The sequence below is a fragment of the Eublepharis macularius genome, chromosome 2 (assembly GCF_028583425.1).
Source record: "Eublepharis macularius isolate TG4126 chromosome 2, MPM_Emac_v1.0, whole genome shotgun sequence".
In the NCBI taxonomy this organism is placed as follows: Eukaryota; Metazoa; Chordata; class Lepidosauria; order Squamata; family Eublepharidae; genus Eublepharis; species Eublepharis macularius.
Window position 1 is genome coordinate 29,637,141 of NC_072791.1, and position 12,402 is coordinate 29,649,542.

Consider the following 12,402-nt stretch of genomic DNA (forward strand, 5'->3'; position numbering starts at 1 on the left):
AATATGTAAAATTATAATAAAGGTGTGACTTTGTCCTTTTTTGGTGTCTTAGCAGGAGACCAGAAAGCAAATAATAAAAAAGGACTCTTTAAAGCGAAATTCAATGGCTTTTCTGTTCTCTGTGGAACACCATCATTTGCCCTGACTGTTTGTTTCAGACTCGTGATCGGTCTTGCTGAGCACACGAGGATCACTGCAGCGCAAATGCCTGTGGCTCGCCTCTGCTTCCAGAATCCGCCCAAGCACACGCCCTCCCCTCTCAATTGGTTGTAGGAGTCGGTCTTTGCAGACTCCAGCTGCTCCCTGCATGGAGACCGTCAGCAATGAAACCGTATCAGAGCAATCGGGGTCCTGAGCAAATTGTCCCCGATGGAAACAAAAGCATCACTGGCATGGTTTGAACTATAGACATGACTTAGGGAAGTCACTTTTCTGAACTCCTCTTTTCATTCCTTCACTCAGTTCCTTCTAATGCAATGACCCAGCAGCCACAGGATGAATTCGAAAGCAGTGTGGAGAACGCAATAGACTGGATGAAGACCATCCAGGAGAGACTGAGGATCAATGACAACACTAAGGGGCCTCGGCCGGCCTTGGAGGCCAGGCTCAGGGACACGGAGGTAAAGACGGATGTTCCTTGTTGAATGTGGCTTCGGAAGTATTGTCAGAGCTGTGATTATGAGCAATCAGTATGTGAGTTCCCATTCGGTGAATCGGATTAGACTCAATGGGAAGATACATGTTTATTGATTCATAAAGAGGGTTACCAGCTCCAAGTTGGGAAATTCCTGGAGATTTCGTGATGGAGCCTGGGGAGGGTGGAGTTTCCGGGGGAGGGATGTGGTGGCAAAGAGTTCGCCCTCCGAAGTTGCCATTTTCTCCAGGGGAACTGAGCTCTGCAGTCTGGAGATCAATTGTGATTCTAGGAGAACTCCAGCACCACCCTGGAGATTGGCAACTGTACATGTAAACCGCATGTGGAGCTCTATTTCAAACAGGAAATAGTGTGGTTGGAGGAAAGAAGCTCAATCCTGACAACTGCATACCTTACTTCACTGCGCTCTGTGGTGTTAAGAACTTTTCTCCAAGCTCTACTCAGATGGAAACAAGCTGGGGCAGAAGAAAAACACTTCACACGACGGAGTTCAGAGAAGGCGGGGCTTTAGCTTCCTTCACTCATGGGCTCAGTTCTCTGTTAAAAATGGACACAGACCCATTCTGTTTGACACATACACAGGAAGACATGAATAAACACAGCCCCCCCCCCACTTTGTGTCTAAAAACTGGCCTTTATTTGCTCAATATGATACCCGGTCTTGAATATTTGCACACCGCGTGGCCAACACATGTCAAAATGGTGATGGATTGAAGCAGGAAACATATGTAGAGATTGATATAGCTTTTAATAGTGTGATTAGCCATCCATGTCCATCATCCTATTTCTATTTGTTGTGGATTAGTGTCAACACAAGAAATGAAACCAGCCTCAGATAAGAACTTAAGCCTTGCCTTGCTCTAACTGAGCAAAGGTCACCTGGTCTAGTTTTCTGTTTTCACCTGCCAACCAGATGCTTCTAAATTACTCTTAGCAGAGTATGATGATGACGAAACCCACCCATTTTTGTACATCCTCTAAATCTGCCATTAAAATATATGCTGCCTCTTTATATGGAAATTCTATTTAACTGGCTTTGATAGACAATGAGTTTGGTCAGTCCTTTTTAATGGCCGTTTCAGTTGCCACAGACCCATCTCATAGCAGTGTTTCCTAAAAATCTCCATTGCCTCAATCAGTCTCTTATAAAAGAACTGTGTACTCCAGTGAATGATTAATTGGACTTTTATCCCCAGCCAGGTTATTGTTTTTCATCCCTGTACTATGATTGTCTCTTATTAACCTTACATTAGCGATTAACCATGTGATCCTAAACAGTTTACCCTTCTCAGGCCATTGAATTCAAAGGGCTTAGCCAGGTATAAGTCTGTTTAGGATTGCACAGTAAATTAGCGAATGTTAATATTTATCCACTGTAACTGTAACGGACAGAAATTACTCTAACTAAACTGGTTCCATAATTTCTCTTTCCAAGCTAGGATGTTTATACTTCCTCCTTTTTCTTTTTTTTTACTTCCTATGATTTATTTTCTGCTAACCTGTTAATGAAAACTCCAGCCAAGAAACGCAATTTAAAAAAATATATATGAAAAATGCAAAAGTCAGCGTTGCTATCAATCTTCTCAAGGCTGATTATTCGCCATCACTAGAAATGCTAATGAGCTCTGGATCCTGGGCTGCCGATTTATTTATAGATCTCTCTGTTGTCGCCTTATATTATGTGCCAGTTGCTGAATTTTAGTTAGTTTTATAGATTCCCCTTCTGAACTCGGGAACTGTGGAAGTGGCAGCAAGGAAGGAGCCTAAAAAGGAAAAGACGTAACATTTGCAGAGCAGTAGAACAACTTTGGAAAAACCTTTACTAAATTCAGTACAAATCTGCCTTTTCCATAATTGTGAAATGTGTAGGAAAAGTCAACTATGGATGGCTTTAATTGGCTAATACCCATGAGATCACTGCCCCCCCCCCAATCTCTTAGAAGTTCTATAACACTTTTTAAAACACTTTATTTTAAAAATGGGATAAGAATAAACATTAAAATGCTTATCAGGGGAGTTAAAAAAAAAGCAAAGCCTGCTTTGAAGTATGTGGAGGGGAAGGTTGTATGACCAACAGGAAAACCACTATCCAGTTTGATAGAATGCTGTGCAGACTGCAAAGCGGGGAGGAAGTCTAGCTCACACTGTGATTGACAAACCCACTCTGTGTTCTTTTTAAATGTTACATCTCTCTTTTCTTTAAAAGAATTGATTTATTGCGCAGCGTGGTGCATGGTCTGCCAGGCAAGTTGCTTTTCAGGTCCGCGCCTGTTTGCCTTCTCTGACTCTGCACCACCAGGTGATCCCGGGTCATAGACATTTGTGTTCCTCTTCTGAATGCCACACCGTTCACTTTCGTGCACCTGGATTTGCTAATCTGCATCTGAAAACCTGGTTCTCTCTCTCTCTCTCTCTCTCTCTCTCTCTCTCTCTCTCTCTCTCTCTCTCTCTCTCTCACACACACACACACACACACACACACACAGATGTTGTTTCTTTTTTAGAAGCTGGCTTCTGTTTTTGAGCCTTTAAATTACTCTTTAGGAATCGGATCCAGCCAACTTTTCACTTAGTGTTGACCAGTTCCCCTCCATCACAGAGACCCTGCCTGCCCCACATGGCTTTTGTTCGAGCAGGTCCTACGATCCTCAGCATAGCTTTTTTTGGTGATCAAAGGGGACCCATTTCTTCCTTTTTCACCAGTGGGAAAACAGGTTGGATCCAGTTTTCTGGTAGCTTAGCATACATTGATGTAGATGCTTAGAAATATAGATATAAGAAGGGATCTCACTATTGTTTAAAATCTGTTAGGGTTCCACCAAATGGTCTCTACAATACCGATTGCCCTGATCCAACTCTTTGCGTGGCAGCAAAAGAGGCTCTGTAGTCACAGTTCCCAAAGCCCCAGATAGCAGCCTGGGCTGTTCCCCACTATCTCCCCCCCCCCACTATCCATGAGAGCCTCATCGTTTGCTCGTGGGGGGAGAGGGAGGCTGAATCCAGAGCCCTGCTTTCCTCTGCACTCCAAGAACAGAACATGGTAGCCACCCCTTTCTCAGGCCGTTTTTATGGACTAGATCCCAGTTCTTCACATGCAATGAAGTGGCCTCTAGACCACAAAAGCTTATGCTAGAATAAAATTTTAGTAGTCTTTATGGTGCCACAGGACGACTTGTTTATTTCTGCTGCAATGGACTAACACTCTGGAATGAATTTCTGGCTAAACGTCTTCTAATGAAAGCATGGCTATGAATGAACTAAGTGTTTGCATACAATGAGAGGAATTTTTTTAAAATCAAATGCAGGGTTTCCCATCCTTAGACCTTAAGTAGGCAAGATGTGAGAGGGCTGTGACTGGGTGTCATGACCCTTTTAAGTTTTAATTTTAACAATCACTATTTTAAAAGTTTTAATTTAAAAGCAGGCACTGGATGAGAGCATGATTTTGATAGGAACTGCGGCACTGAGGGGAAGGGTGCATCCTCTTTCCCCCCATTGTTTACAAGGTAGATACCATGCGCACACACCTTTTCCCTATCCCCACAAGTCGCTGTTAGCTATAGAAGAGAAAAAAATAGGTTACCTGTTTTTTTTCTCCTTTGGGGGGCTAACATCTGCTTAGTGGGGGGCAGGGTGGAGAAACAACATAAGGGGGCCAAACTAGATGTGATCGCATCCTCCTGTCCAACATAGTGATGCCATCGCCATTTTAAAACCTAAAGTAGGGGATTTCAAAATGCCATGAGAATTGGGCCTGCAGCTCAGCAGGACAGATATCTCACATCTTCAAGCTATTTAAGTGTCCATCTTTAAAAACAATTCTGTCAATGGAAATAAAGTTCACATTTCCTTTACAATACAGTTTCAAAACTTATTGATGGTTTAACTTTGATGTGTGATTTCCTCCTAACAGAAAATTTGTGAGTTGGAACCTGAAGGCCGGTTGAAGGTGGACTTGGTACTAATGAAGGCCGACGCTCTCCTTCGGTGCCTCAGTGAGGACAAAAAGCACGAGGTTTTATCCAAACTAAAAGACGTTAAAGCCATGTGGGAAGAAACCGCCATATACATTACTCACTGTCACAGGTAATATGGCTAAGTGTTGCCCTTCAGGTGCGCCACTAGGATACTTCACATCTGAGGGCAGATCTCCAAGTCAGTCAGCCTGAAAATGGCTGACTTGGTCCACTTTTCTCTGCCATTTTCAGAATATCCCTTCCTCTGATTGGCCTCCTAACTGAATTGGCTGAGAGCCATGTACGACGCCTTCCGTGAAAGGTGACACTCCAGTAATGAACACTGTATTGCCCAAACATTCAGAAAGCCTTTATTACATTTAGACCTTGTTATTTAACCTTCACAGTACCTTTGAAGCAGGTACTTATTTGTGACAAGAGGTACACATGAATTAGATTGTGACTTCTTTATATCATTACTACTTCCTAGAGTTATACTATCTGAAAAACTTTCCTTTTTGCCGTTGGAGAACTAAATCAGGGTTGGTTAAAGGTAGAGCAGGAAGTCAAGCCAGCAGTGGTGCAGATTCAGGGCTTAAACTGGAGTGACTCTGCTTAGGATTTCACTGTAAAAGTATGATTGCAACACTTGTCCCATAATTTAGATCACTAATCTCAGAAGCAAATTTATATATATGAAATGTTCATCCCTTGTGAAAATGGGATAGGGAACGCTCCAGTTTGGTGTAGTGGTTAAGAGTGGCGGGACTCTAATCTGGAGAACTGGGTTTGATTCCATACTCCTCTGCTTGAAGCCAGCTGAGTGGCCTTGGGTCAGTCACAGCTTCTAGGAGCTCTCTCAGCCCCACCCACCTCATAGGGTGGGGATAATAATAACACACTTTGCAAACTGCTCTGAGTGGGTGTTACATTGTCCTGAAGGGTGGTGTATAAATTGAATGTTGTTGTTGTCGTCGTCGTCATCATCTTGCTACCAGCTAGTTCTCCATTATGAAGGGTCATATGTTAAAGTTCTAGTCCTGCACCATCCTCCTTACCTTTGCAACCTAAACCATGGACACTACTGCCATATTTGTTGATGTGTACTAGCTTTTAATTTTTTTATAAAGACTAGGCATACAGTAATCTAAGCAAAAGGTATTAGCTGGTTCCATAGGACCAACCATAGTGACAGCTCCATCCATGTTAGGAAACGATGGTTGTTGTGGGTTTTCCGGGCTGTATTGCCGTGGTCTTGGCATTGTAGTAACTACAATGCCAAGACCACGGCAATACAGCCCGGAAAACCCACAACAGCCATCGTTCTCCGGCCGTGAAAGCCTTCGACAATACATGTTAGGAAAGATGATCAGCAAGTTGGTGCCACAGAATTGCTGTGGCAGAAAGCTTCTTTTATAATCTGACCCTGGTCCCCCCCAGATAATAGGCTTCTTTTGGCAATCACCACTTCATGCAGCATTTTAAGCTTTCCTTCTTTCCCTCAACAGCCGTATTGAGTGGGTGTGGCTGCACTGGAGTGAATACTTGAAGGCTCAAGATGAATTTAGTGTGTGGATTCATAACATGAAGGTGACCTTGGAGCCTGACATAGAGCTACAGCTGGGCTTAAAGGAGAAGCAGTGGCAACTGAACCACGCCCAGGTTCTGCTCAATGATGTCATCCATCAGTCAACCCTTCTGGAAAGGCTATTGGAGGAAGCCACATCTTTGTACAATCGGATTGGAGACCCTAGTGTAGATGAGGATGTACAGAAAAAGATGAAGGCGGAATACGCAGAAGTCAAGACCGAAGCACAGGTAAGAAAAACTAAGGTGGAAACAGGAATGGCATCGAAGTGGCAGTTGCAGGGATCTTCTCCCTCCACTTTTCTCTGCCGTTTTCAGGATATCCCTTCCTCTGATATCCCTTCCTCCCACTTCACAGTTTTCATAATAGACCCACATACAAACAAATTCAGTCAGTTGAGCCACTGGGTCACAGCCTCAATGAAGATATAGGGATGCTTCCAGTTCCTAGTTGAATATGGCCCTTTAATGTCAATAACAAACAATAACAACAATAATAACAACCTTTTGCTTATATACCGCTCTTCAGGACAGATTAGTGCCACACTCAGAGTGGTTCAGTGTTTTCATTATCCCCACAACGGACATCCTGTGAGGTACATGGGGCTGAGAGAGCTGTGACTGACCCAAGGTCACCCAGCTGGCTTCAAGTGGAGGAGTGGGGAATCAAACCTGGTTCTCCAGATTAGAGTCCTGCCACTTTTAACCACTACACCAAACTGGCTCTCTGTGGAACTGTCCTATTCTTCATAATACTCCTACGATAGGGAACTGGAATGAGGAACCAGGAGTCATGCTATAGCTTCCTTGGGCCTCTGACCCGCACTTGAGATGGTACGGCTTCGTTTCACAAAGTTTGAATGATATTGAATAACCTGTGGTATGGGTATGAGAGGTGGATCTTATCTTTTCGCGTATGCTGCCACTTGGAGTAAATGCTGGTCCCTTCCGGACCTGTTCTATGATTTAACTCTTACCATTCAATGGAGTTTTGGATTGTGGTAAACTCATGCTGTACACAAATCTTATGAGACAGATGTAGCAGTTTAAAGCAGGGTTATTCACAAAAGAGTGTAGTGGCATGGATTCTGTGGGATTCTTCTGACAAAGTAAATTCCACTTCAGTGGCAGAAGGACTTTTTTTTTAACTTAGCACTGGCCTCTTGTCCAAGTAAAACCACACTGTATCCTGCGATGTGTTCCACTTGCACAGGGTATAGCACTAGCAATATTGTGGCTACATGCTTGTGGGAAAGTGCTTTCTTAGGTGCTGCCGGTACCCAGGTAGGCACAGGACTGGAGTGTGGGGTGGGAGCATATCATCATTTTGAAAACAGCATAGTGACAAAGATCACAGCTGCACAGCCTTGAACAGTCTGGAACGCTGTCTCTTGTGCAACAGCTCTCCCATTAACGGAACACCAGTTGGTTGGTGCAACACCGCGAAGTTAACAGGCAACTCTGCTGGTGTATTGGAGTATCCGCATCATAAGTCTCCCTAGGTCAAGCAAGAAATTGTTCATGCTTAACTTTTAATTTAAGCCAAACAAAGTGGCAACTTCAGTCCAACACGTATGACCTATGTGTAGAAGAAGACTTGCTCAGTTAGATCTCTTTCTGGATCAGGTCCTTTCGATAGAGTTTCAAAGGCTGTTTACATTGCTGGACCTATATCCGGGAACTAACAATGTTTGCACTGCTACCCACCTACTACCTATCTATTTATTTTGCTGTTTCCCTTGGACAGAAGTATAGCCTCCTATTATTTATGAGGATCATTGACTCTAGGCCATGAAGCTTAGATGAAATTTATGGCTTGGATCCCATACCTTCTTTCTGCTTGTGCTTCTTTCTGTCCATTGTGAAAGCAATGCTGTGGATTGCAGGCTCCTCTGACGGTAAATGCTTCCGCTCAGGCTAGACCAATGTTGTTCAAGAAGCCCAAATGCGGGGTGGGACAAGAATATGTTCTGCAGCAAAGAACTGCCTCTAAAGCGAACAGAGAGAAGTGTAAGTGGAAAGAAAGTTCTTGGCTTTTAGATCTTGTGGGCAAATGAAATGGATGGCTGATGGAAAGCAAATATTAATGAAAACTCAATCAGGGGCAAGAGCCCCTTGGCAGGTATGCCAAGAACAGCAGTGGCAAATCAGACCATTTTTCTTGGCACACAGAGCCAGTTCTCCATCCAAGCAACGATTGTGAGCAGAGTCACAGCACCGCTGGAGCTGGCAGCATGTGTAAAGGTGATGGTCAGGGTTTATGCCGATGATCACCTCCTGGAGCTGCGCAGATGCCAGCAAGGTCCAAGGCAAGGCTAACAGCACTACCGAGGTTTAGGTTGCTTCCGGTGGTATTTGTCCAAGTACTTCCCTTATGCCCCTCCCATGTTGTTTGCTGGCACGCTGACACTTTCACAGGCAGATGCATTCAGTCCAAAAAGGTCTACCCCAATACAGTTGGTTGTCGTAGTGATGTCAATCCAGCAAGTAGATAAATTAATCAACCTTGTCCTTTAAGGGTTTGTGCTTTACTAGATGGGTGGGCGTGTGTTGGTAAAGTGTCTGCTGAGCCGTTCAAGACACACAAAAGGTACATTGGGAGGAGGCAAGGAAAAGCATGCACTTCCACTAACAACTGCCTGTGGGTTGGATCTAGACTAAATTGTACACTAATGGAAGGGGGAGAGCAATTTCTGCCAGTTTCCCCTTCCAGCTGCAGTCCCCCGATCTGACGCTCCCAAGAGTCTCCCGTGACTCTGCAGCGGCACTTTAAGGAGATCAGGCAGGCAGGAGGTGGGAAAGTTCTGTTCAGCTGACAGAAGTGCCTCCCGTTCGTGGAAAATCTAGCCTAGACTCAACCCTCACTTACCGCGGATCCTCCTCACTTGCCTTTTGAGAACTGTCAATTTGGACAGTTGTTTCTTTTGTCACCATGAAAGGAGGTTGACAGTTGTGTTTGTTTATTCTTCACTGTATCCTGTCTTTCCTGTGAGGGGCTCATACATGGGCTTGGATCCACCAGAGTGATTCTGTGGGCTGAATGATTTCTGCCCCAAGAGCATTATGTTCTTGCCACCCCCTCGTGCTGCAGCCCCAAATGCCGCACAAGTACTGCTTCTGGTGATCAGGGGGCCCCAAGGAACTGCATTTGGGGGGCTTTGGGGCTGCAGCAGGAGGGGGGAGGCAAAAAAGTCATGCTCCAAGAGTGAATCATTCTGCCTGTAGAACGGCTCCAATGGATCCAAGCCGTGGGATTTTCCCCCAGTGGACCTAAAGTATTTCATCATATCTTGCACAGTTAATAGATGTATCTCCCAATGGGTTTCTGGCAGGATTGGTCACAAGCTTAGATCTGCCACTTTCACTGCTGCTGGTACCATGTGTTTTTTCCCCTCCCTCTTGCTGTTGTCATCATCTCTCTTATAAGCTGAGCACTTGGGTTGCAGCTTCAAATTGGTTTAGCCAAGACGTCACTGCTGGAGTAAGTTAATATGCTCTTACTTACTGCCAAAGAGGAATTCTCACCCTTTCTGTCTTCGCCCCCCTCCCCAAGTCTTTCAGTTACAGCCACTGAAACACTTCCAGGTTTGGGCCGCTAATTTCTTTTCCATTCCCTGTCTTCAGCCAGATGCAGCCTAAAAGTTTTATTGGCAGTCTGCTCTTAAAATAATGTAAATAATCACAGGAGACATTCTGTCTTTCCAGCTGTAGCAGGAAGAAAAGTGAGATTTCGATACTAATTCAGTTTAGATTGGCGGGAAGCATAATTTGTGTTTGTTTTGTGTAACTGGAATCTGGCCCGGAGGCTATTGATTATTTCCTGCATCCTTGACTGCCGCGGCAGAGCCATCAACGGGCCGCAACTTGAATGAGTCAGAGTTGTATTGAGCCATCCTATGTAAGTGAATTTGGATCTGTGCTAGAAATTCTGACAGTTGACGGACTTGCTGAATTTGTTGCACCTTCTGAACATATCAAACTGCCTTGTACTGAGACCATTGGCCCACCCAGCCCAATCCTGCCTCCTCCAGCATTAGGGCTTTCTGCACGTCTATCAGGTGTGTAACGAATAGGCCTATTCAACCCTTAAGATCTTGGTTAAAGTATTTGAACTTTGGGTAACTGAACTTTGGGTCAGTTGTTGTAGGCCTGGCTCCGGTGTAGCTGAGAAAAAATGTGCTGCCCTGTTAATGTCCAACACTTGGAGGCCTCTACAGGTTCTCAAGAGAGTTGATCTTGGGAGTCTGGCTCTCACTGTCCCTACCGTCACTCCCCAATTTCACATGGCTAGCGATGCCAGTCAAGCAAGTGAGCCCTGATTGGCTCTTGGCTGATAGCGTGACATCGGCAGGTCTGAAAAGATGGCTCCCTGCTACACACTGTGCCCTCCTCTAAGGTATTATCCCTTTACTATCGTGTGTGTGAGAGAATATTGCTTCCATGTCTCTTATCATCAATATGCCTTGACTTACATGGCATAAAAATGGACTCCTTTACCAACCTAATGATGAGAACCTATCAGCTAAGAAGCTACACCAGAGAAGCCTAGGGAGCAAGCTTTAAAGTGTTTTTAGACAGATGGCTGTTAGCTAGCAATACGAAAGGTTTATTTGTTTTTCTTGTCTGTTGCCTGAGCTAGAGTGTTTTATGCTCAGCAACATTCCTTCTAAGTTGTATCCGATAAACTAAAAGATATTTTATTCCAGGCTGTGTCTGGAGTTAATAGTTGCATGTGGGTACTACCTCAGAACAAACCTGGAGACTGAAAAGTCTCACAAATAAACAGCACAGGCACCTTCCGTTCCTGCTGCTTAGGTGGTCTGTGGTGGCTTCGATCAGTGCCCAGAGTAGGAGTTTGGGGGTGTCTGCTTCCTACAGGGCTGTCTGCCTCTTGAGCTGAGTTAGGTATGATTCTCAAGTCTCACCTCAACCTGTGCCAACCATCTGTTTGGGAGGGAGTATATGGAGATTCTCACTGTTGCCTGCAAGGGCTCATAAATTGGTGTCAGTAGACATTAAAGATTATGTGGTGTTGCCGCCCTTCCTTCAAGCCCGTTAGCCCCACTATCTTGCTTATCCAGAGGGCCCGTTTTGTTACTCTCAGCATTGACCAACGGAGAAGAGCTGAGGCAGTTCTTTCTTTCAGCGGCAGCTTTCAGATTTCCTGCTGTGGTTCTCAAAGAGAGAGAGGAGCGGGGTCCCCAGCCATTGTAGCTTCTCTTCCAGCAGCAGTGGATCTTTCTCTTCCAAGGTGCTGTGGTCTCGAACCTGGAAGTCTGATGGTGGGGCCCAGACTCTTTTCTCTTGTAAGCAAAAAAGGAGGAAGACCTCAAAATGTGTTCATACATCCCAGTGCAGACTCTTTATGAAAAACTGTACTGCTTAGGAGCCTGCAAGTTCACTTCCATAGCCTCTGTGCAGTTGGTAGTAGTTTCCGTGGGAGAAAACAGTGGTTGTGAAATGATTGGTATGTAGTAAACATTTATTGGGGGGAGCCATTTGAGGTTTTTCCGGGTGGTGATGGTTTCCTTGTGGCAACAGGCACACAAATGATTCAGTCGCTGCATTTTAACTAAGATTTATGGAACTTGTTTTAAGTGTTGCCTTTTGGTATTCAGTATGAGTCACCTTCCCTGTGGGTCGTCCCAGTGCTGGATTGCCCTGACCCATACCGGTGCACTCTGACACTGCAGTCCTAAGCCGAGTTATACACTTCCAAGGCCATTAGTGTGACGCTCTGTGTAGAACTGTACTGTTACTGTCCTTGTTTATCAGGGATACTCTCCATTTTCTGGTACCTGTCCCTTTTAAGTCACTGGCTACATTCAGACATGACAAAAAACTAGATTAAACAGAGGCTTGCCAGTGACAGGCATGGATACAGCTTGTTTACTGAATTCCCCTTGCTCCTTACACCTCCCATTCATTCATTCATTCATTCATTCATTCATTCATTCATTCATTCATTCATTCATTCATTCATTCATTCATTCATTCAGTTTCATTTATAGTCTACCTTTCTCATTGAGGAGACTCTTTTCCTCCCAAAGCTTCCTGGTTTGATCAAATTCCAGTTCACCATGCCATCTGAATGCAGGTGCCTTGGGCAAACTGGAGTTCATGTACTCCCCATAAATCAAGGTTCTAAACTGGATTCAACTAAAGCCGTGATGATACCAGCCATCATATTTTCATTTTCTTCCT

At 44.6% G+C, this 12,402-nt stretch overlaps 1 protein-coding gene across 1 annotated transcript in view; it reads left to right on the forward strand.

Moving 5' to 3' along the window:
* SYNE3 (spectrin repeat containing nuclear envelope family member 3) overlaps positions 1-12,402 on the forward strand; it is a 99,695-nt gene that overhangs the window by 39,165 nt on the left and 48,128 nt on the right. The window contains exons 3-5 of the mRNA XM_054972210.1: positions 463-620; positions 4,569-4,741; positions 6,120-6,429. Of these exons, the coding sequence (XP_054828185.1) occupies positions 477-620; positions 4,569-4,741; positions 6,120-6,429 (627 nt within the window). The 5' untranslated portion in view covers positions 463-476. The remainder of the gene's footprint in view (positions 1-462; positions 621-4,568; positions 4,742-6,119; positions 6,430-12,402) is intronic.